General features: G+C 38.9%; 2 protein-coding genes and 1 long non-coding RNA gene across 3 annotated transcripts; all 3 read left to right on the top strand.

Moving 5' to 3' along the window:
• Window positions 1-41: 41 nt before the first annotated feature.
• On the top strand, window positions 42-20,292 carry LOC110014577. Its single transcript, XM_023953291.1, has 16 exons — window positions 42-348; window positions 593-763; window positions 854-934; window positions 1,365-1,520; window positions 1,764-1,934; window positions 2,025-2,105; window positions 2,536-2,691; window positions 2,937-3,107; window positions 3,199-3,279; window positions 3,710-3,865; window positions 4,109-4,279; window positions 4,370-4,450; window positions 4,881-5,036; window positions 5,281-5,622; window positions 19,563-19,718; window positions 19,964-20,292. Exons 1-16 carry the CDS (start codon window positions 234-236, stop codon window positions 20,290-20,292), a joined length of 2,574 nt encoding a protein of 857 aa, XP_023809059.1. The 5' UTR covers window positions 42-233.
• On the top strand, window positions 7,613-9,098 carry LOC111947079. The gene is made up of 2 exons (XR_002872878.1): window positions 7,613-8,022; window positions 8,381-9,098. It is a non-coding gene; the product is annotated as an uncharacterized LOC111947079 (long non-coding RNA).
• Window positions 20,293-20,527: 235 nt separating the features above from the next.
• On the top strand, window positions 20,528-24,288 carry LOC110013739 (mucin-2-like). Its single transcript, XM_020700255.2, has one exon. The coding sequence runs from the start codon at window positions 20,608-20,610 to the stop codon at window positions 24,286-24,288; it is 3,681 nt and encodes a 1,226-aa protein (XP_020555914.2). The 5' UTR covers window positions 20,528-20,607.
• The last annotated feature ends 622 nt before the right edge of the window (window positions 24,289-24,910 follow it).

Here is a 24,910-nt window from a genome sequence, read left to right as displayed (position 1 = left end):
ATTTCTATGTATTATTGATTTCTAGAATCTGGGTCAGTGTCTAGAGAAATGATTACAAATACTCAAGATGTATGATAACTATGACAGCTCAATGAATAACAATAGACTACTTCATTCTTTTAAAGCAGTAAAAGTGAACAAAGTCATAAACTACTGTTTGTTTCTAACTTGTTTCTTTCAAATGTATTTCAGCAAATCCTCCACCTGCTTATAAATATGTCCTTTCTGTTGAGATGAACATCACAGAGTTGACAACAGTCAACATGTTGAGGAGCATTCTGAGAAACATCTCCTACCCACTCAGTATCAAGAGAAACACACAGATCAATCAGTCCAATATCACTACAGGTAAAGCAAATTAAAAGCCTATGTGATCATTTAAGGCAAAAAGAAAGTATGTGTACTAATAAAAATAAACAAGAGTAACATGAAAAGATGAAATCTGCCAAATAGGTTTTTACATAGAATGTGTTATTAACAGGACACAATCATTAAATGTAGAAATATACTGTATTCCCATCAACAAGTTCTAGTGTAGAGAAAAAGTGTGAAATCAAATCTTGAAATTGTTGTCTTTCATAATTGTTTGCAGTTTGCACTCCAATCAATAATGGTCACCAGTGCATTTGTGAGGACCAGTATCGGTGGTCATGTGACCAGTGTCTGATGTATGGAGCATGTGACCAGATCTTTGCAGGCTCATGTGGATGCATCAACACCATTCCTTCAGACAGAAACTTCTGCCAGTCTTTGGATCAACACAGTAAGAAGTTTGAAACAGTTCTATCTTTCTGTGGACAAACACAGAGTCAAAACAAGACAAACTTTATTCCTGTTCCTATTGTTTTTTCAGATTTCACTGATTGTCTTCCTACAACACATTTACCACCTACAACCCATTTATCACCTACAACATATTTACCACCTACTACACGTAAGTTTGATCACAACAGGTCACTGTGGCTAAATCAAATGGTTTTTTTGTCAGTTACATTTTTAAAACCAATAATCCTTTTATGGTAGTATTAACAGTTAGACAGTTTTTAAAGATTTAGCAATTCCTCTATAACACTGGACTTTACTATCAGTCTATATGTTTACCCTCAGTTTAAACTAACTACAAATTTTACACAAAAGAGGACAACTCAGGATGAGACAACTCAAACCCAACAATTTTTATGTATTATTGATTTCTAGAATCTGGGTCAGTGTCTAGAGAAATGATTACAAATACTCAAGATGTATGATAACTATGACAGCTCAATGAATAACAATAGACTACTTCATTCTTTTAAAGCAATAAAAGTGAACAAAGTCATAAACTACTGTTTGTTTCTAACTTGTTTCTTTCAAATGTCTTTCAGCAAATCCTCCACCTGCTTATAAATATGTCCTTTCTGTTGAGATGAACATCACAGAGTTGACAACAGTCAACATGTTGAGGAGCATTTTGAGAAACATCTCCTACCCTCTCAGTATCAAGAGAAACACACAGATCAATCAGTCCAATATCACTACAGGTAAAGCAAATTAAAAGCCTATGTGATCATTTAAGGAAAAAAGAAAGTATGTGTACTAATAAAAAAAAACAAGAGTAACATGAAAAGATGAAATCTGCCAAATAGGTTATTACATAGAATGTGTTATTAACACGACACAATCATTAAATGTAGAAATATACTGTATTCCCATCAACAAGTTTAGTGTAGAGAAAAAGTGTGAAAGCAAATCTTGAAATTGTCGTCTTTCATAATTGTCTGCAGTTTGCACTCCAATCAATAATGGTCACCAGTGCATTTGTGAGGACCAGTTTCGGTGGTCATGTGACCAGTGTCTGATGTATGGAGCATGTGACCAGATCTCTGCAGGCTCATGTGGATGCATCAACGCCATTCCTTCTGACAGAAACTTCTGCCAGTCTCTGGATCAACACAGTAAGAAGTTTGAAACAGTTCTATCTTTCTGTGGACAAACACAGAGTCAAAACAAGACAAACTTTATTCCTGTTCCTATTGTTTTTTCAGATTTCACTCATTGTCTTCCTACAACACATTTACCACCTACAACACATTTATCACCTACAACATATTTACCACCTACTACACGTAAGTTTGATCACAACACGTCACTGTGGCTAAATCAAATGGTTTTTTTGTCAGTTACATTTTTAAAACCAATAATCCTTTTATGGTAGTATTAACAGTTAGACAGTTTTTAAAGATTTAGCAATTCCTCTATAACACTGGACTTTACTATCTGTCTATATGTTTACCCTCAGTTTAAACTAACTACAAATTTTACACAAAAGAGGACAACTCAGGATGAGACAACTCAAACCCAACAATTTCTATGTATTATTGATTTCTAGAATCTGGGTCAGTGTCTAGAGAAATGATTACAAATACTGAAGATGTGTGATAACTATGACAGCTCAATGAATAACAATAGACTACTTGATTCTTTTAAAGCAATAAAAGTGAACAAAGTCATAAACTACTGTTTGTTTCTAACTTGTTTCTTTCAAATGTCTTTCAGCAAATCCTCCACCTGCTTATAAATATGTCCTTTCTGTTGAGATGAACATCACAGATTTGACAACAGTCAACATGTTGAGGAGCATTCTGAGAAACATCTCCTACCCTCTCAGTATCAAGAGAAACACACAGATCAATCAGTCCAATATCACTACAGGTAAAGCAAATTAAAAGCCTATGTGATCATTTAGGGCAAAAAGAAAGTATGTGTACTAATAAAAAAAAAACAAGAGTAACATGAAAAGATGAAATCTGCCAAATAGGTTTTTACATAGAATGTGTTATTAACAGGACACAATCATTAAATGTAGAAATATACTGTATTCCCATCAACAAGTTCTAGTGTAGAGAAAAAGTGTGAAATCAAATCTTGAAATTGTTGTCTTTCATAATTGTTTGCAGTTTGCACTCCAATCAATAATGGTCACCAGTGCATTTGTGAGGACCAGTATCGGTGGTCATGTGACCAGTGTCTGATGTATGGAGCATGTGACCAGATCTTTGCAGGCTCATGTGGATGCATCAACACCATTCCTTCAGACAGAAACTTCTGCCAGTCTTTGGATCAACACAGTAAGAAGTTTGAAACAGTTCTATCTTTCTGTGGACAAACACAGAGTCAAAACAAGACAAACTTTATTCCTGTTCCTATTGTTTTTTTCAGATTTCACTGATTGTCTTCCTACAACACATTTACCACCTACAACACATTTATCCCCTACAACATATTTACCACCTACTACACGTAAGTTTGATCACAACAGGTCACTGTGGCTAAATCAAATGGTTTTTTTGTCAGTTACATTTTTAAAACCAATAATCCTTTTATGGTAGTATTAACAGTTAGACAGTTTTTAAAGATTTAGCAATTCCTCTATAACACTGGACTTTACTATCAGTCTATATGTTTACCCTCAGTTTAAACTAACTACAAATTTTACACAAAAGAGGACAACTCAGGATGAGACAACTCAAACCCAACAATTTTTATGTATTATTGATTTCTAGAATCTGGGTCAGTGTCTAGAGAAATGATTACAAATACTCAAGATGTATGATAACTATGACAGCTCAATGAATAACAATAGACTACTTCATTCTTTTAAAGCAATAAAAGTGAACAAAGTCATAAACTACTGTTTGTTTCTAACTTGTTTCTTTCAAATGTCTTTCAGCAAATCCTCCACCTGCTTATAAATATGTCCTTTCTGTTGAGATGAACATCACAGATTTGACAACAGTCAACATGTTGAGGAGCATTTTGAGAAACATCTCCTACCCTCTCAGTATCAAGAGAAACACACAGATCAATCAGTCCAATATCACTACAGGTAAAGCAAATTAAAAGCCTATGTGATCATTTAAGGAAAAAAGAAAGTATGTGTACTAATAAAAAAAAACAAGAGTAACATGAAAAGATGAAATCTGCCAAATAGGTTATTACATAGAATGTGTTATTAACACGACACAATCATTAAATGTAGAAATATACTGTATTCCCATCAACAAGTTTAGTGTAGAGAAAAAGTGTGAAAGCAAATCTTGAAATTGTCGTCTTTCATAATTGTCTGCAGTTTGCACTCCAATCAATAATGGTCACCAGTGCATTTGTGAGGACCAGTTTCGGTGGTCATGTGACCAGTGTCTGATGTATGGAGCATGTGACCAGATCTCTGCAGGCTCATGTGGATGCATCAACGCCATTCCTTCTGACAGAAACTTCTGCCAGTCTCTGGATCAACACAGTAAGAAGTTTGAAACAGTTCTATCTTTCTGTGGACAAACACAGAGTCAAATCAAGACAAACTTTATTCCTGTTCCTATTGTTTTTTCAGATTTCACTCATTGTCTTCCTACAACACATTTACCACCTACAACACATTTATCACCTACAACATATTTACCACCTACTACACGTAAGTTTGATCACAACACGTCACTGTGGCTAAATCAAATGGTTTTTTTGTCAGTTACATTTTTAAAACCAATAATCCTTTTATGGTAGTATTAACAGTTAGACAGTTTTTAAAGATTTAGCAATTCCTCTATAACACTGGACTTTACTATCTGTCTATATGTTTACCCTCAGTTTAAACTAACTACAAATTTTACACAAAAGAGGACAACTCAGGATGAGACAACTCAAACCCAACAATTTCTATGTATTATTGATTTCTAGAATCTGGGTCAGTGTCTAGAGAAATGATTACAAATACTGAAGATGTGTGATAACTATGACAGCTCAATGAATAACAATAGACTACTTCATTCTTTTAAAGCAATAAAAGTGAACAAAGTCATAAACTACTGTTTGTTTCTAACTTGTTTCTTTCAAATGTCTTTCAGCAAATCCTCCACCTGCTTATAAATATGTCCTTTCTGTTGAGATGAACATCACAGATTTGACAACAGTCAACATGTTGAGGAGCATTCTGAGAAACATCTCCTACCCACTCAGTATCAAGAGAAACACACAGATCAATCAGTCCAATATCACTACAGGTAAAGCAAATTAAAAGCCTATGTGATCATTTAGGGCAAAAAGAAAGTATGTGTACTAATAAAAAAAAAACAAGAGTAACATGAAAAGATGAAATCTGCCAAATAGGTTTTTACATAGAATGTGTTATTAACAGGACACAATCATTAAATGTAGAAATATACTGTATTCCCATCAACAAGTTTAGTGTAGAGAAAAAGTGTGAAAGCAAATCTTGAAATTGTCGTCTTTCATAATTGTCTGCAGTTTGCACTCCAATCAATAATGGTCACCAGTGCATTTGTGAGGACCAGTATCGGTGGTCATGTGACCAGTGTCTGATGTATGGAGCATGTGACCAGATCTCTGCAGGCTCATGTGGATGCATCAACACCATTCCTTATGACAGAAACTTCTGCCAGTCTCTGTATCAACACAGTAAGAAGTTTGAAACAGTTCTATCTTTCTGTGGACAAACACAGAGTCAAAACAAGACAAACTTTATTCCTGTTCCTATTGTTTTTTCAGATTTCACTGATTGTCTTCCTACAACACATTTACCACCTACAACCCATTTATCACCTACAACATATTTACCACCTACTACACGTAAGTTTGATCACAACACGTCACTGTGGCTAAATCAAATGGTTTTTTTGTCAGTTACATTTTTAAAACCAATAATCCTTTTATGGTAGTATTAACAGTTAGACAGTTTTTAAAGATTTAGCAATTCCTCTATAACACTGGACTTTACTATCAGTCTATATGTTTACCCTCAGTTTAAACCAACTACAAATTTTACACAAAAGAGGACAACTCAGGAAGAGACAACTTAAACCCAACAATTTTTATGTATTATTGATTTCTAGAATCTGGGTCAGTGTCTAGAGAAATGATTACAAATTATGAGGTGCCGTGTAGGACATTATTCAGAATTAGCATTCATAAACACATGTGAAATCTCTCATACACACTAGTGAAATGCTTGTATACATACAACTGAAAATGTATTCTTTCACATACACATGTGAAATCTCTCACATACACATGTGAAATGCTCTCACACACACTACTGAAAATGCTCTCACACACACTACTGAAAATGCTCTCACATACACATGTGAAAATGCTTTCACATACACTACTGAAAATGCTCTCACACACACTACTGAAAATGCTCTCACATACACATGTGAAAATCCTCTCACATACACATGTGAAAATCCTCTCACATACACATGTGAAAATGCTCTCACACACACTATCCAAAATTCTCTCACATACACATGTGAAATTTTAATAGAAACGGAAGGCATTTCAGTAGAAACAACGTTTTTATTTTTTACTTTATTGTTAGAAACGAAGTTGGTCGACTGAAGGCATTTCAGTGGAAATGAACCTGTGTCCGAATTCCTGCCCTGATCCCTAACTACTAAAACCCTATATAGTGCAGAACTATATATAGTTCTCTGAATTTAAAAGCAATTCAGACACCCGTGCTCAGTACTTTTTTCTTTTGGGTGTTGTTCATAACGCGCTTGACACGGAAACAAAGTGGCGCATTACCGCCACCACCTGGTCTGGAGGCGAACTACTCCTATTTAACGCGGAGAATGACACTTATTTGTCAGAGTAAAAACATAATAAATATGAACATTTTACAAAGACTATTTATGAATCTGCTGTGTTCTGATCATGGAAAACGTGACTGATTTATAAATAATTAAATTACAAACACTTTGGTGTTGATTTAATGTATTTGTTCATAAATAAACCCCCAAGTTATTTTTCATGCCAATATTTATTTTGTTTTTGTGCCGCTGAACGATTAACGGGCTCTTGCAAGGAGGCATTGTTTTCTGTAGTTTTCTTACACCTTACTGAAAATGGCTTTGAAAATGAATCTGTCCGTGTTCCTGGCAATAATTCAACCGTTTTTCGTGAGATCAAACTGAAAACGAGCAGATATGCAGCATCACAGGACGGCAAGGACAAGCAGACATCTCAGAAGATTTCCTCTGGATGCCCTGACCAGACAGAATAACTTGTGAGTTAAACTTAAAGCTTTTTTTTTAGTTAAACTTAAACTTTAACTTAAACTTTGTTACTAATCATGCTCAAGGTTACACAGTCTGCTGGGTAAGAGTTTAACATTCTTTTTCAAGTGAGTTGTGTAGTCCAATTACATGAAACACTTTGAGTTCAAAGTTTAGAATTTTTTATTCAGAGTCAAACCATATCACTTGTTTTAAACAAAAACAAAACAAAAACTTTCATTTTTAAAAGTTTAAATGAAAATCCAAAAACCCAGCCAAATAAAAACCACGAGATTTTCCAGAATTAATAAATACTTCATAATCTAAAATGTAAGATATCAAAATAAATAGAAACATTAAAAAAATGTGATTTAATTTCCTCAATGAAATAATTAATGTTGCATTTTCCAGGGTCTTCCACGTCTCTACTGCTTTACCAACACAAAGGTGTCTGTCCTGGCCCTTTACGCTGACGGTCAGTCCGACACAAGACTGGATTTTCGGTTGACCCGCAGGACCATCGAGCATCTGGGTCGATGGTCCTGAAGCATCATGTAACCCCCGTTACAAATACACTCAGTAATAATAGAGCATTTTACAATGATATAAAAAGGTCAATAAATATTAATAAACAACATGATAAAAACAGCTAAAAGTTGTGAGGATAAAAATATAAATAGTATTAACATTAATAATTTATAGGTTTTATTACTATTTTTGTTTAAAAAGAGAAATTGTTTTTGTTGTCGATAAAGTTTAAAGTTTTTCAAGAGCCCTCCCCAACCTGTGCGTTGCGTAGCGGAGAGATAGGCCTGTTTAGGGCAGAGACAGCAAGCACGCGCAGCAGAGTAGCCATTAGCTGAAAAACTACGGTGAAAAACTAAAATAACGGTGCAAACCTGTTGTCTAGCCAGACCGGAAGAGGGGTGTGAGCCAAATAAGATTTTATGCCATTACCAGACGAGTTTTGGTGAGTTTTGTTTTGTATTTTGCCTACTTTTGTGGCGTGGGTTTTGCCGTGATGAGGCGAGCCCAGTTGAGACCAATTTAAGTTGTGAAAAGATGACAAAACAGTACTTTTGAGTTATTTATAATTTTCTTTGACACTTCGAAACATGAATGTATTTTATTTGATGTATTTTGGGTATATTTTGTGTGAAAAGAAGCTAATTTTGCAAGTAGAGTTGGATGTATGAAAAAGAAAAAAGAGCAGCCGCCATTTTAAGTTTCTAAAGAGTCACGTAGCCTTCTAGTGCGGCTCCGCTTTCATTTTGGAGTGGTTTTATTTTGCATATGGACTAAAATTATTTTTATGGCCTGTCCTGCAGGCCAGGTTTTTGAGTCCCCCCGAGAGTAATTGGGAGACGGTTCCGGACCGGATCGTTCTGGACTTCTCCTGATCCATGGATGGCGAGCCTACCCAAGGAGCACGATAATCCGGACTGCCTGTAGAGCATCACGTGGTCCTTTACTTTTCCTCACTACTACAAAATCTCTGCCAAGGTCGCGGTAGGAGATTGAACACTAACTGTGGATCCAATATACTTTAAAGGAGCACTACCAAAACTGGATACGTCTGCTAACAAACTTTAAAGGATTTTGCTAAGCAATTGGACATTTAGAAAAACAGTTCTTTGTTTGCTTTGCATATTGAATTGTCTTTTGTTTGATATCTGATATTTTGTAACTTTAAAGGATACTTTTGGTGTAAATTTAAAGTGACAAAACTGATTTACAAAAAAGTGAAAAGGGTAAATATAGTGAACTCAAAAGAAAGCTTAAACTAAATTTAAGTTAAATAAATTTAGTTCTGTAACTAAAATCCCTTTAAACCAAATGACCGGTCATCTTTAATTAAAATAGATTGAAACTGAAATTAACTTGAACAAAACCTTTTATTTGAACTTTAACAGAAAAAGTAAAGGAAAAAAACAACATAAAGGGTGTTGAAAAGGTGTCTTAACATTACTTAAGAACCAAATTTGTATGTTTATTGTTGTTTGTCAATTGTTCAGTAAACTGCCGGCTTTTTCCATTCTACCTTTTTATTGACTCTTGGCTCTTTTATTCAATACACACCACTCCGTGCGAACCTATATTTGGTCCAGTAGCCTGACTACCTCTGCCTAATAGCATAGGTGCTACAAATTCTTGGCGAGCCAGCCAGGAGTGGTTCGTAAATAATTTTCAGAGCTCAAATTTGACTAAGAACTGAACAAAAAATGGAAGCCGTGCAACAAAGTAATGTTAAGATACCGAACTCACTTCTTATTACTGGTTTAACTGACACTGAATCTGATGAAGAGCTTTTTGACTTCCTCAAACAATATGGGTCCATTCAGACAATGGTACCTGTAGATCCCCCGTGTCCAGAAAAGGGCAAGCAGTCCTTTCTTGAGTACGCGTCCAGTGCACCAGTCCAGGCATTATCTAGCTTACTGCCATACAGATTCTCACCCAAGAACAAACCTGACATACTTTACCTTGTCGAAGCATTAAGCTCAGTTTACAGCCCCGTAGTTAGCAAGACAGCTACTCAGACTTACCTGACTGAACTGAGAGACATTGCAAGACTGACAGGTAAAGACTTTGCAGACTTACTGAGAGACGAACTTTCCTCTATAAGCCAAGTAGTTAACCCTGACGAAAATGACTCAGGTGACCGCCAGGACTCACCCCAAGTCCCTGACACGAATGCTCCTCTCAGTCCTCTGCAAGAGAACCCACCAACTCTTGAACCAGTCCACCCACTGATCCAAGCTCCAGTTGAGAATCCCCCACGAGTGCAGGTCAGTGTTAAGACACCCACTCTCAAACCTTCTGAAGTAAACCCACCAGAGCTTCAGAAAGTAATAGTGGAACATGTGCTGAGAACTGAAGACTTCAATGCTCAGATGAACACTCCTTTCAGATTGAGACCCTTTTCAGGGCGCTGTCCCCACCCAAACAACGAAGTCGACTATGAGAGCTGGCGCTCGAGTGTGGAACTCCTTTTAAAAGACCCCAGACAGCCTGATTCATGCAAATCCAGGAGGCTCTTGGAAAGTCTCTCTTCACCTGCTGTCGATCTGGTAAAGCACATACCTACAGAGTCACCTCCTTCCACCTACTTGAAAATACTCGACTCTGCCTTCGGTACGGTTGAAGATGGAGACGACCTCTTTGCCAAATACTTGAACACTGTGCAGAATAATGGTGAGGCACCATCGTCTTACCTCCAGCGTCTTCAAGTCATGCTGAACACCACGTTCATAAGAGGTGGTGTTCCTGCTGGTGAACTAGACAAGCAGCTGTTAAAGCAGTTCATAAGAGGCTGTTGGGACAATGAGCTAATAGCAGAGCTCCAACTCGAACAGAAAAGGCAAATTCCACCTAACTTTTCCGAACTCCTTCTCATGCTCCGGACTGCTGAGAAAAGGCGCACAGCGAAAATGTCGCGCATGAAACAGCACTTGAATACAACAACGCCAAAAGTGTTTTCCAACTACCAAGGCGCTCAGTCCCAAAGTCCAGAGCGAGATACATCAAAAACTGTTGACCCCCTTTCTGAAATACAAGACCTCAAGAAGCAGATCGCCAATCTGCAGTCCCATCTTGCATCTCTAAAGAACAAAAAAGACTCAAACAGTAAAGTCAAGTCAAAATCCACAAACTCGACCAAGACAAAAGTCCCCCCTGAAAGTTTCAAAACTCCAAAGCCACAGCCTTCAGAACAAAAATCAGAACCTCATCCAAGAAATCGTCCAAAGCCCTGGTACTGCTTCAGATGTGGGGAGGACGGGCACATCAAGCCCCAGTGTGAAAATGAGCCAAACTCTCCCCTAGTTGCTGAAAAAAGGAAACTCTTAAGAGACAAGCAGATGGCATGGGACAAAGTGAATGGACAAGAACCTACTTTTTTAAACTAAAGAGGGCTCCAGTTGTGGGACAAATTGGAGCTGAGCCAAAGACAAAGAGTCCCAAGGAAAAGAAACGCGTCTTGAACTTCCACACACAAGCTGAAATGTCACTTTCTCTTCCAAAAGGTCTTGTTGGAGCGAAGTGCACTGCCCAAGTAGCCATTGACGATCATGTGTGCAGCTGTCTATTAGACACGGGCTCGCAAGTAACGACGATCTCCCAATCCTTCTACGAAGAAAAACTGTCTCACTTACCTGTCCACAGCTTAAACGACCTGCTGGAGGTAGAAGGAGCGAACGGCCAGAATGTCCCCTACCTTGGCTTTATCGAAACTGCCATCACGTTCCCCAAGAGTTCATTGGGTGCGGACATTGAAGTGCCAACACTAGCTCTGATCGTTCCCAACTTAAGCTCCAACTCACCTTCGCTGCTGATAGGTACTAACACCTTGGACATCTTGTATGAGCAGTACGGATTGGTTGTAGATTCCAAAGAAAAACATTCAGTTCCATATGGGTACAAAGTCGTTCTCAAAACCCTTGCAGCCAGAAAAAAACACTCCGTTAATTCAGGCTTGGGTGAAGTCAGACTCCACAGTACTGATTGTGAAACTATTGGAGCTGGACAAACAAAAGTTTTGGAAGGATCGATAACTCGCAGAGTACCAGAAACTGGAAAATGGGTGACTGTTGAGGCGCCAACAACCACCTCTTTACCTGGTGGCCTTTTTGTCGAAGATGGGTTAGCAACCCTCCCATCCAAGTTCCCTCGCTGCATACCAGTCATCCTCAAGAACGAATCTGATCATGCCATCACACTCACCCCAAAGACAATCATTGCAGAGATTCATGCTATCCAAAGTGTCCAGCCTGCAAACAATAAAACAGTGAATCCAAAATCTGAGAACAAGTCAAATCTCCAGTTTGATTTTGGTGATTCCCCCATCTCTAGTGAGTGGAAACAAAGAATAACAGACAAGTTAAACTCAATGCCAGAGGTATTTGCCCAACACGAGCTTGACTTTGGTCGTACTGGAAAAATCAAGCACCACATCACTCTCAGCGACCCTACACCTTTCAAACACAGGGCCAGGCCGATACATCCGCAAGACTTGGAGGCAGTACGCAACCACTTGCAACAGCTCCTCGATACCGGAGTCATTCGCGAGTCTGAATCTCCCTTTTCGTCCCCGATTGTAGTCGTTCGCAAGAAAAATGGAGATGTCAGATTATGCATTGACTACAGAAAGTTAAATCTGCAGACTGTAAAAGACTCGTACGCCTTACCCAATCTCGAGGAGTCTTTCTCGGCTTTAAGTGGATCACACTGGTTTTCGGTCTTAGACCTAAAATCAGGCTTCTATCAGATAGAAATGGAGGAGGCCGATAAACAGAAAACTGCCTTCGTCTGCCCCCTCGGTTTCTTTGAGTTTAATAGAATGCCTCAAGGAATCACAAATGCCCCCAGCACGTTCCAGAGGCTCATGGAGCGTTGCGTGGGAGAGCTCAACCTGAAACAAGCCCTTGTGTTCCTTGACGACCTAATAGTGTTCTCTTCAACCTTGGAGGAACACGAAGAACGCCTCTTGCAAGTCCTGGGTCGTTTGAAAGAGTATGGTCTAAAACTGTCGCCACAAAAGTGCAGGTTTTTCCAGAGCTCCGTAAAGTACCTTGGCCACATCATCTCAGAAAAAGGAATCGAGACTGATCCTGAGAAAATCTCGTCACTCAAAACCTGGCCAAAACCAAACACTTTGAAGGAATTGCGGACATTCTTAGGATTCTGTGGATACTATCGCAGATTCATAAAGGATTATTCAAAGATCATGCGACCTCTCAACCAACTCACAAGCGGATATCCACCTCTGCATAAAAAGACAAGTGCCAAAGCCGGCACAGCCCAATATCATAACCCCAAAGATCCTTTTGGAGCAAGATGGAATGTGGACTGTCAAACAGCATTTGACGAAATCATCGAAAAATTGACAAGTGCCCCAGTGCTCGGGTTTGCCGACCCTACTCTTCCCTTTACCTTGCACACAGACGCAAGCACTTCAGGGTTGGGGGCAGCCCTCTACCAAACACAAGAAGGTCAGAAACGTGTGATCGCCTTCGCAAGCCGCGGGTTGTCAAAGTGTGAAGCTAAGTACCCTGCACACAAGTTAGAATTTCTCGCGCTAAAATGGGCAGTTACCGAAAAATTCCAAGATTACCTTTACGGACGCCCTTTCCTTGTGATCACTGACAGCAACCCCTTAACGTACGTCTTGACCACCGCAAAACTTGACGCTACAAGTTACAGATGGTTAGCTGCGCTGTCCACCTTTGACTTCCAACTGCAATACAGGGCAGGAAAACAAAATCAGGACGCGGACGGACTATCCCGACGCCCACATAGCGCACAACCAGACGACATGCTGTCCAAGAAAGAACTGGAAAGAATCCAACAGTTCACACAAAGGCACCTACCTGACACACCCCATTCAAACCTTGTTGACCAGAGCATAATAAAAGCCATCTGTGAAAAGCACTTTGTCCACCAGTCCACAGACGAACTAGCAGAGTCCATCACTGACAATCCCTTGGTTCTGTCTTTTGCTCTCACTCCCCAAGCCGTCCCCCAAAGCTATGAAGAGGAGGACCAGCTTGGTGGTTTGCCAGTCATTCCTCACTTTACAACATCAGACTTGAAAGAAAAACAACATGCTGATACAAGCATCAGAGAAATAGTCAACCAGATAACGTTGGGAGAAAAACCCCCACCAACTGCAAAAAATGAGCTTCCTGAACTTGGCTTGTTGCTAAGAGAGTGGAACAAGTTAGTCCTTAAAGACGGAGTCCTCTATCGTACCAGACAAGAAAGTGCACAAACGCAGTATCAACTCGTGCTACCACAAGAGTTGAGACCCCTTGTCCTGAAAAGTTTACACGACGACATGGGACACTTAGGTGTCGAAAGGACATGGGACCTGGTGAGAAAGCGATTCTATTGGCCCAAAATGGCCACAGACATTGAGCTCAAGGTCAAGACTTGCGAACGTTGCACACGTCGCAAAGCCCGACCAGAAAAAGCCGCACCTCTCGTGAACATTGTCGTCACCCGTCCACTAGAGTTGGTGTGCATCGACTTTCTAAGTCTAGAGCCAGATTCGAGCAACACGAAGGATGTGTTAGTGATTACAGACCACTTCACGAAGTATGCGCTCGCCTTGCCAACTCCAAACCAAAAGGCGCGCACAGTTGCTCGATTCCTCTGGGAAAACTTCATCTCTCACTATGGTTTTCCCGAGAGACTTCATAGTGACCAGGGTCCGGACTTCGAGTCTCGCACGATAAAGGAGCTCTGTCAGCTGGCTGGTATTCGAAAAGTACGAACTACTCCTTACCATCCGAGAGGGAACCCTGTTGAACGGTTCAACAGGACCCTCCTCGGCATGCTTGGCACACTGGAGAATCACAAGAAAACACACTGGCGCGAACACGTCCGACCCTTAGTACATGCTTATAATTGTACAAAGAATGAGGTGACGGGGTTTACCCCATATGAACTAATGTTTGGCCGACAGCCCCGGCTACCCGTCGACCTCGCGTTCGGTCTGCCAGTCGACCATCAGCCAAGTTCCCACTCAGAGTACGTTCGCAACCTCAAGTCAAGCCTCGAATCCAGCTACAAAATAGCAACTGAAATGGCAAAGAAATCGGCCAGTCGCAACAAAGCAAGATTTGATAAATGCATTGTTGAGTCCACCTTGAAGGAAGGCGACAGAGTGCTCGTGAGAAACCTTCGTATGCGAGGCAAGCACAAGTTAGCCGACCGCTGGGAACCTGAAGTTTACATCATTGTGAAACAATCAAACAACCTCCCTGTCTATGTTGTTAAACCAGAGACAAGAGACGGTCCTCAAAGAACCCTTCATCGTGACCTGTTATTGCCATGCGGTTTCCTTCCTGCTAGCCCAGAGGAAGCAGAACAAATTGTGAAAGACAAACCAAGGCGACCCAAAACACGCCAACAAACAGAAAGTGTTGAACAAGGGTCCGATTGTGAAGATTCTGATCCTGGCTATTACTACGATTATCATGATCTAGTAGTGGAAACCAAAAGTCCCTACATCCCACCTGACACAGAGAACCCTGAAACCGCTGTAGGGCAAACGCCAGTGGAAACAACCAAAGCTGCTGAAGCTAAAGAGAGTCAACAACTATCGGATGAGACATACTTACCAAGTGAGACAAACCCACCAGAAGAGTCCTTAACCGAACCTGTAGAAAGAAACTTACCTGAAGAGAATCCAATCGAAACTGACGGAGATATCCAAGTCGATACTTACCCTGAAGAAGAAAACCTACCTCAAGTAGATCCTGAAAAGTCCCCTGAAACAGACAGCCAAACCAAAGACATTTCTGACATGCCCATAGAGATTGTCACTGACACAGACCAGTGCCCAGAAGCCACTGACACTAATGACACCATCACTGATCCCCTAAGACGTTCAAACAGACATAGGGAACCTGCTCAGAGACTGACCTATCCTGAACTAGGTAACCCACTCGTCACTGTAGTCCAGTCTCTATTTCAAAGCTTAGCAGTAGCATTCACTGACTCTTTAAATGCTCCCAAGATGTTAAAGATGGAAACTGTGTGAAACATGTACGAGGACGTGCATGAGAAAAGGAGGGGAGGATGTAACCCCCGTTACAAATACACTCAGTAATAATAGAGCATTTTACAATGATATAAAAAGGTCAATAAATATTAATAAACAACATGATAAAAACAGCTAAAAGTTGTGAGGATAAAAATATAAATAGTATTAACATTAATAATTTATAGGTTTTATTACTATTTTTGTTTAAAAAGAGAAATTGTTTTTGTTGTCGATAAAGTTTAAAGTTTTTCAAGAGCCCTCCCCAACCTGTGCGTTGCGTAGCGGAGAGATAGGCCTGTTTAGGGCAGAGACAGCAAGCACGCGCAGCAGAGTAGCCATTAGCTGAAAAACTACGGTGAAAAACTAAAATAACGGTGCAAACCTGTTGTCTAGCCAGACCGGAAGAGGGGTGTGAGCCAAATAAGATTTTATGCCATTACCAGACGAGTTTTGGTGAGTTTTGTTTTGTATTTTGCCTACTTTTGTGGCGTGGGTTTTGCCGTGATGAGGCGAGCCCAGTTGAGACCAATTTAAGTTGTGAAAAGATGACAAAACAGTACTTTTGAGTTATTTATAATTTTCTTTGACACTTCGAAACATGAATGTATTTTATTTGATGTATTTTGGGTATATTTTGTGTGAAAAGAAGCTAATTTTGCAAGTAGAGTTGGATGTATGAAAAAGAAAAAAGAGCAGCCGCCATTTTAAGTTTCTAAAGAGTCACGTAGCCTTCTAGTGCGGCTCCGCTTTCATTTTGGAGTGGTTTTATTTTGCATATGGACTAAAATTATTTTTATGGCCTGTCCTGCAGGCCAGGTTTTTGAGTCCCCCCGAGAGTAATTGGGAGACGGTTCCGGACCGGATCGTTCTGGACTTCTCCTGATCCATGGATGGCGAGCCTACCCAAGGAGCACGATAATCCGGACTGCCTGTAGAGCATCACGTGGTCCTTTACTTTTCCTCACTACTACAAAATCTCTGCCAAGGTCGCGGTAGGAGATTGAACACTAACTGTGGATCCAATATACTTTAAAGGAGCACTACCAAAACTGGATACGTCTGCTAACAAACTTTAAAGGATTTTGCTAAGCAATTGGACATTTAGAAAAACAGTTCTTTGTTTGCTTTGCATATTGAATTGTCTTTTGTTTGATATCTGATATTTTGTAACTTTAAAGGATACTTTTGGTGTAAATTTAAAGTGACAAAACTGATTTACAAAAAAGTGAAAAGGGTAAATATAGTGAACTCAAAAGAAAGCTTAAACTAAATTTAAGTTAAATAAATTTAGTTCTGTAACTAAAATCCCTTTAAACCAAATGACCGGTCATCTTTAATTAAAATAGATTGAAACTGAAATTAACTTGAACAAAACCTTTTATTTGAACTTTAACAGAAAAAGTAAAGGAAAAAAACAACATAAAGGGTGTTGAAAAGGTGTCTTAACATTACTTAAGAACCAAATTTGTATGTTTATTGTTGTTTGTCAATTGTTCAGTAAACTGCCGGCTTTTTCCATTCTACCTTTTTATTGACTCTTGGCTCTTTTATTCAATACACACCACTCCGTGCGAACCTATATTTGGTCCAGTAGCCTGACTACCTCTGCCTAATAGCATAGGTGCTACAATCAGCTTCGGGTTCCTCACACTCTGGGGGGTCACAGGAGACTGACGTCCTGGTGTTTCTTTTCTGGCTGGCGTGTGGCACATCTTACAGTGTGGTAGCCAGAGTCTTTGACATGAGACGGTCCACCGTGAGCGATGTTGTCCACAGGACGGCAGACCGCATCCTCCAGCTGATGAGCAGGGTCACCCAGCTTCCCAGTGAGAATGAACTACCATAAGTCGCCTCTGGATTTTAGCAGCTCGCTTGGTCTTTCTCCTTCCAAAGGGTCACAAGGAGCATTGATGGCTGCCACATAAGAATAAAGGCCCTAAAAGAAAATGCAGCTTGTTATTTTAACAGGAAGCTTTTTTATTCCATTAAAATGCATGCTGTATGTGACTCTAATACCAAATTTATAGATATTTTTGTTGGGAATCCAGGATCAATCCATGATTCACGGGTTCTACGTAAAAGCCAAATTTATGTAAATCAAACAAACCCACCTGAAGGATCCTTTTGGGTGATGGTGGGTATCCCTGCATTGCACATCCCATCATGCTGCTGACACCCTACAGGGAACCCATGAGGAATGCCATTGAGGCAGTTACAACCAGAACCACTCCAGAACACGCTCTGTTGTGAAGAGAGCATTTGGCATGATAAAGATGAGGAGGAGAGCAATATTTCTGGGGGCACTGGAAGTAAAACCAACCTTTGCAATGAAAATCATTGCCTGCAGTTCAATTCTGCACATTCTGTGCATCAGCAAAGGCGACTGCTTAGCCACAGATGTTGAGCCACAGCAGGACAACACCAGGAACATGCAGGACGAGCAGAGTCACGTCTGTCTGCAAGGACAAATCTTTGCTTTCCTTTCAGCTCCAACTGTGACACACATGACTCTAGAAGACCAGGATTATTGTTAACATGTATAAAAATAAATATTAACATATAAAACGAAATTCTAAATATGTACATCTGATATTTATATGAAAATCCTTTTAAGATTGTTAAAAATAGCTCAGATTTAAATAATACATGTAAATTATTCATTTTTGTTCATACATTTATTAAACAAATTGGAAAAACAATGGCTGCATTACATTTTAGAACAATAATTTCAACTCAAGTAAACTTAACAGACTCTCCTGTCGCTGTTCCTCCCTTCTAGCCCTTTCCTCCTCTCTCTTCTGGGTCTTTAACATAAACCTTTAACCCAGTACGACAACGATTAACCGTTTATTAAAATGAAGTCAAATCTGATCATATGTCTCTACCCATCTGGCACGAGCTAGCTTGAAAACAAACAGGCTATCTTTCTCCATCCGCAAATGGATCGGATTTTCCTCATCCTCGTCTGTCCCTACATATGAACACATGAACACATTTAAAACATGTGTTAATAACTTGTGACTACGGTTAGAAGTCACTGCTTTTTGATGTAATATCTAGCGTTTGTTTTTAGCCTTCGGCGCTAATTCGCGTTAGCGTTAGCTTTAGCATTACTGAAATTGATGAGCTTCAAAACAATCTAGGTTGTTGATTGAGGAATATAACATATTAAACACATCATCTTAAGTATTTACAAATATATTTTACAACAGATACTGGATATTTTTTAATATACTTACACGTTTCGGTGGTTTTCCTTGCGCAACCGGCTGCCATTTTCGAATGATTCAGACGAATGATTATCTCGCGATAATCAGCCAACTTCCGTTTCTACTGAAATGCCTTCCGTTTCTGTCGAAAATTTCAGTAGTGTATGTGAGAGCATTTTCAGTAGTGTGTGTGAGAGCATTTTCAGTAGTGTATGTGAGAGCATTTTCAGTAGTGTATGTGAGAGCATTTTCAGTAGTGTATGTGAGAGGATTTTCACATGTGTATGTGAGAGCATTTTCACATGTGTATGTGAGAGCATTTTCAGTAGTGTATGTGAGAGCATTTTCAGTAGTGTATGTGAGAGGATTTTCACATGTGTATGTGAGAGCATTTTCACATGTGTATGTGAGAGCATTTTCAGTAGTGTGTGTAAGAGCATTTTCACATGTGTATGTGAGAGCATTTTCACATGTGTATGTGAGAGATTTCACATGTGTATGTGAATGAATACATTTTCAGTTGTATGTATAAAAGCATTTCACTAGTGTGTGTGAGAGATTTCATAGGTGTTTGTGAATGCTAATTCTGAATTATGTCCTACACAGCACCTCATAACAAATACTCAAGATGTATGATAACTATGACAGCTCAATGAATAACAATAGACTACTTCATTCTTTTAAAGCAATAAAAGTGAACAAAGTCATAAACTACTGTTTGTTTCTAACTTGTTTCTTTCAAATGTCTTTCAGCAAATCCTCCACCTGCTTATAAATATGTCCTTTCTGTTGAGATGAACATCACAGAGTTGACAACAGTCAACATGTTGAGGAGCATTCTGAGAAACATCTCCTACCCATTCAGTATCAAGAGAAACACACAGATCAATCAGTCCAATATCACTACAGGTAAAGCAAATTAAAAGCCTATGTGATCATTTAAGGCAAAAAGAAAGTATGTGTACTAATAAAAAAAAAACAAAAGTAACATCAAAAGATGAAATCTGCCAAATAGGTTTTTACATAGAATGTGTTATTAACAGGACACAATCATTAAATGTAGAAATATACTGTATTCCCATCAACAAGTTCTAGTGTAGAGAAAAAGTGTGAAAGCAAATCTTGAAATTGTTGTCTTTCATAATTGTCTGCAGTTTGCACTCCAATCAATAATGGTCACCAGTGCATTTGTGAGGACCAGTATCGGTGGTCATGTGACCAGTGTCTGATGTATGGAGCATGTGACCAGATCTCTGCAGGCTCATGTGGATGCATCAACGCCATTCCTTCTGACAGAAACTTCTGCCAGTCTCTGTATCAACACAGTAAGAAGTTTGAAACAGTTCTATCTTTCTGTGGACAAACACAGAGTCAAAACAAGACAAACTTTATTCCTGTTCCTATTGTTTTTTCAGATTTCACTGATTGTCTTCCTACAACACATGTACCACCTACTACACGTAAGTTTGGCATCAATGGGTAAAAAACTCCAAGCGTGCTTTTTACATTTACAAATAAAATTGATATGTCCAAATTAGTAAATACGGGCTACTCTAAAGAATTTTAATTTGTTTTTGTTTTACATAAATAATATACATTTTCAAATAGAATATCTGTTGGGGTACATCAATCATAGATATTTTTCTTTTTACAAGCTTATCTTTTTTTTCCATTTCCATACAAATTAATTCATATTATTCTGTGTTTTTCAGATGCAGTTTCTTATACACAGATTACAACACAAACTGTACTTAATCCAACCATCACTGCACAGTTTAGTACATATATACCTTATACAATGGAAACATCATCCACAAAAATTCCTATAGTTCTCTCAACAACTGCAAACATTTTCTACACAACAGTTACAGAAAGAATTCCTACTACACCCACAGAAAATCTTCCAGAAACTTCTACAATTTTCCCTGCTACTGTCAAAACCACATTTGCTTCTAATATTCCTTTCAGTACTGAAACCCATAGTACAACAGGTACTACACGTTTATCCACCGCTGTCAAAACACAGACTCCAATACTACCAACACTCATTCCAACAGCATCCACAACATTGTTTGCTACAACAAATTTTCTATCTACACAAGAAACAATAACTTCAAAAACGGCAACAAACATACCTACTACAGCTGAAACACTGACTAGAATAGTTAGTCCAAATATTACTCACACCATTAAAACAGAAACTCCAGAAATCACAACAGTATTTTCTACTGCAACTGATTCCCAGACTCCAGATAGTTCAACTACTGCGGAAACACGGACTACAACAGTTACTACAAGTAGTCCTTCCACAATTACAACACAAACTCCAGAAATGACTGTTTTCCCCACTATAGTGAAAACCCAGACTCCAGAGTTTTCAACAATCATCCCTACTACTTCTGAAACACTGACTACAGTTACTACAAATAGTCCTTCTACAATTAAAACAGAAACTCCAGAAATCACTACCGTTTTTTCTACTACAACTGGGACCCAGACTCCAGAGTTTTCAACAATCATCTCTACTACTGCTGAAACGCTGACTACAGCAACTACAACAAATAATCCTTCTACAATTAAAACAGAAACTCCAGAAATCACTACCGTTTTTTCTACTACAACTGAGACCCAGACACCAGAGTTTTCAACAATCATCTCTACTACTGCTGAAACACTGACTACAGCAACTACAACAAATAGTCCTTCTACAATTAAAACACAAACTCCAGAAATCACTACCGTTTTTTCTACTACAACTGAGACCCAGACTCCAGAGTTTTCAACAATTATCTCTACTACTGCTGAAACGCTGACTACAGCAACTACAACAAATAGTCCTTCTACAATTAAAACAGAAACTCCAGAAATGACTATCGTTTTTTCTACTACAACTGAGACCCAGACTCCAGAGTTTTCAACAATCATCTCTACTACTGCTGATATGCTGACTACAGCAACTACAACAAATAATCATTCTACAATTAAAACACAAACTCCAGAAATCACTACAGTTTTTTCTACTACAACTGAGACCCAGACTCCAGAGTTTTCAACAATCATCTCTACTACTGCTGAAACGCTGACTACAGCAACTACAACAAATAGTCCTTCTACAATTAAAACAGAAACTCCAGAAATCACTACAGTTTTTTCTACTACAACTGAGACCCAGACACCAGAGTTTTCAACAATCATCTCTACTACTTCTGAAACACTGACTACAGCAACTACAACAAATAGTCCTTCTACAATTAAAACAGAAACTCCAGAAATCACTACAGTTTTTTCTACTACAACTGAGACCCAGACTCCAGAGTTTTCAACAATCATCTCTACTACTGCTGAAACGCTGACTACAGCAACTACAACAAATAGTCCTTCAACCATTAAAACAGAGACTCCAGAAATCACTACAGTTTTTTCTACTACAACTGAGACCCAGACTCCAGAGTTTTCAACAATCATGTCTACTGCTGCTGAAACACCGACTACAGCAACTACAACACATAGTCCTTCTACAATTAAAACAGAAACTCCAGAAATCACTACCGTTTTTTCTACTACAACTGAGACCCAGACTCCAGAGTTTTCAACAATTATCTCTACTACTGCTGAAACGCTGACTACAGCAACTACAACAAATAGTCCTTCTACAATTAAAACAGAAACTCCAGAAATGACTATCGTTTTTTCTACTACAACTGAGACCCAGACTCCAAAGTTTTCAACAATCATCTCTACTACTGCTGATATGCTGACTACAGCAACTACAACAAATAATCATTCTACAATTAAAACACAAACTCCAGAAATCACTACCGTTTTTTCTACTACAACTGAGACCCAGACTCCAGAGTTTTCAACAATCATCTCTACTACTGCTGAAACGCTGACTACAGCAACTACAACAAATAGTCCTTCTACAATTAAAACAGAAACTCCAGAAATCACTACAGTTTTTTCTACTACAACTGAGACCCAGACACCAGAGTTTTCAACAATCATCTCTACTACTTCTGAAACACTGACTACAGCAACTACAACAAATAGTCCTTCTACAATTAAAACAGAAACTCCAGAAATCACTACCGTTTTTTCTACTACAACTGAGACCCAGACTCCAGAGTTTTCAACAATCATCTCTACTACTGCTGAAACGCTGACTACAGCAACTACAACAAATAGTCCTTCAACCATTAAAACAGAGACTCCAGAAATCACTACAGTTTTTTCTACTACAACTGAGACCCAGACTCCAGAGTTTTCAACAATCATGTCTACTGCTGCTGAAACACCGACTACAGCAACTACAACACATAGTCCTCCTACAATTAAAACAGAAACTCCAGAAATCACTACCGTTTTTTCTACTACAACTGAGACCCAGACTCCAGAGTTTTCAACAATTATCTCTACTACTGCTGAAACGCTGACTACAGCAACTACAACAAATAGTCATTCTACAATTAAAACAGAAACTCCAGAAATGACTATCGTTTTTTCTTCTACAACTGAGACCCAGACTCCAAAGTTTTCAACAATCATCTCTACTACTGCTGATATGCTGACTACAGCAACTACAACAAATAATCATTCTACAATTAAAACACAAACTCCAGAAATCACTACCGTTTTTTCTACTACAACTGAGACCCAGACACCAGAGTTTTCAACAATTATCTCTACTACTGCTGAAACACTGACTACAGCAACTACAACAAATATTCCTTCGACCATTAAAACAGAAACTCCAGAAATCACTACCGTTTTTTCTACAGTTTCAACTATTTTTTCCTCTATGGCCATAACAAATATTCCAACAATTTCTACAGTTGGCTTATCTTCGGATAAAACATCAACCTTTGCAGTTACTTTAAAAACTTCTTCTACAATCACAACACAGACTTCAGAAGTTGCTCAAACAAACACTACTTCTGTCAAAACAAAAGGAACACTTACTACCATTATTCCTTGTATAACCAAAACAGAGACTTCAACAGTTGCCCCAGTTCTCCCTACCACTGCAAAAACACAGTCTACTACAGTTACTACCACAGCCAAAACACAGAGTTTTACAACTGACACATTTATTCCCACCACAAATAAAACACAAATTAGTAAATATGCTACAGTTATCAGTACGACAGCTGAAACAACAACAATTACAAATTCCACATTTCACCCAACTTCTAAAATGACTGCAGCAGTTCAGTCTACTGCAGGCAAAACAGAGCCTGTTGCTACAACATTTTCCACAACAAGCAAAAGCACAAATACAACAGCAAGTCCAAAAGAGTTAACTCTCGCATCTATTAGTACTCCAACTACTAAGGCTATTCTCAACACAACCCCAAGCACCAGCACTGTTACCTTTTTACCAACTAGTCCGGTTGGTACAGCTGCGTCCATCAGCTCCACCATCAAGTCTGAAGATGGTATGTTATGTTATCTAATGTTTTTGTGTTATAATTCAGAGTAGCAAAATCATTTTATAGTATGCTTGAGAAAAAAAGATTTATGAACATTTAACACTTCACCAAACTTAGTTATTGTATTAAAGAAAATAGTTTGGTAATTTCTATGGCAACCATTGTTGACGGTAAGGAGTGAGCTTGTTGGAAGGCCACACCCCTTCCACAGAGGCATCTAATTGGGTAGTTTATAACTTGCTCTAAAGGAAAACAAACGAAATATAGAGCAAGAATGTTTAGTCTGACAAATATAATAACTTAGTAAAAGCTGTTTATTTCTCAATAAAAAGGGATTTGGACCTTTTGGAGAGAGCAGGTACTACCTGTTTGGAACATGGAGGGGAGGGGGGGTGTCACTTAGTCCAAAATATGCATGTGTAATGGGTAATTTCTGGCTTTACTGTACATAAAATAAATAAGGCTCCATGGTAGTGATGTGTTTGGCCCTTGAAACGACTAGCGAACTGTTCAGGGTGTTTCCCGCCTTTGCCCTTCAGTAGCTGGGTAGGCTCCAGCATCCTCATGACTCTGTTCAGAACCAGTCATGTTTAGAAAATGAATGGATGGGAAAAAGGCTAAAAAAAACAGTGGATAGGTGAACTTGTGCATATTGTTGTCGTCATAATATTT

The sequence above is a fragment of the Oryzias latipes genome, chromosome 24, assembly GCF_002234675.1.
Source record: "Oryzias latipes chromosome 24, ASM223467v1".
NCBI lineage: Eukaryota > Metazoa > Chordata > Actinopteri > Beloniformes > Adrianichthyidae > Oryzias > Oryzias latipes.
The sequence above is the reverse complement of the archived record's forward strand: the minus strand, read 5'-3'. Positions and strand labels throughout refer to the sequence as shown.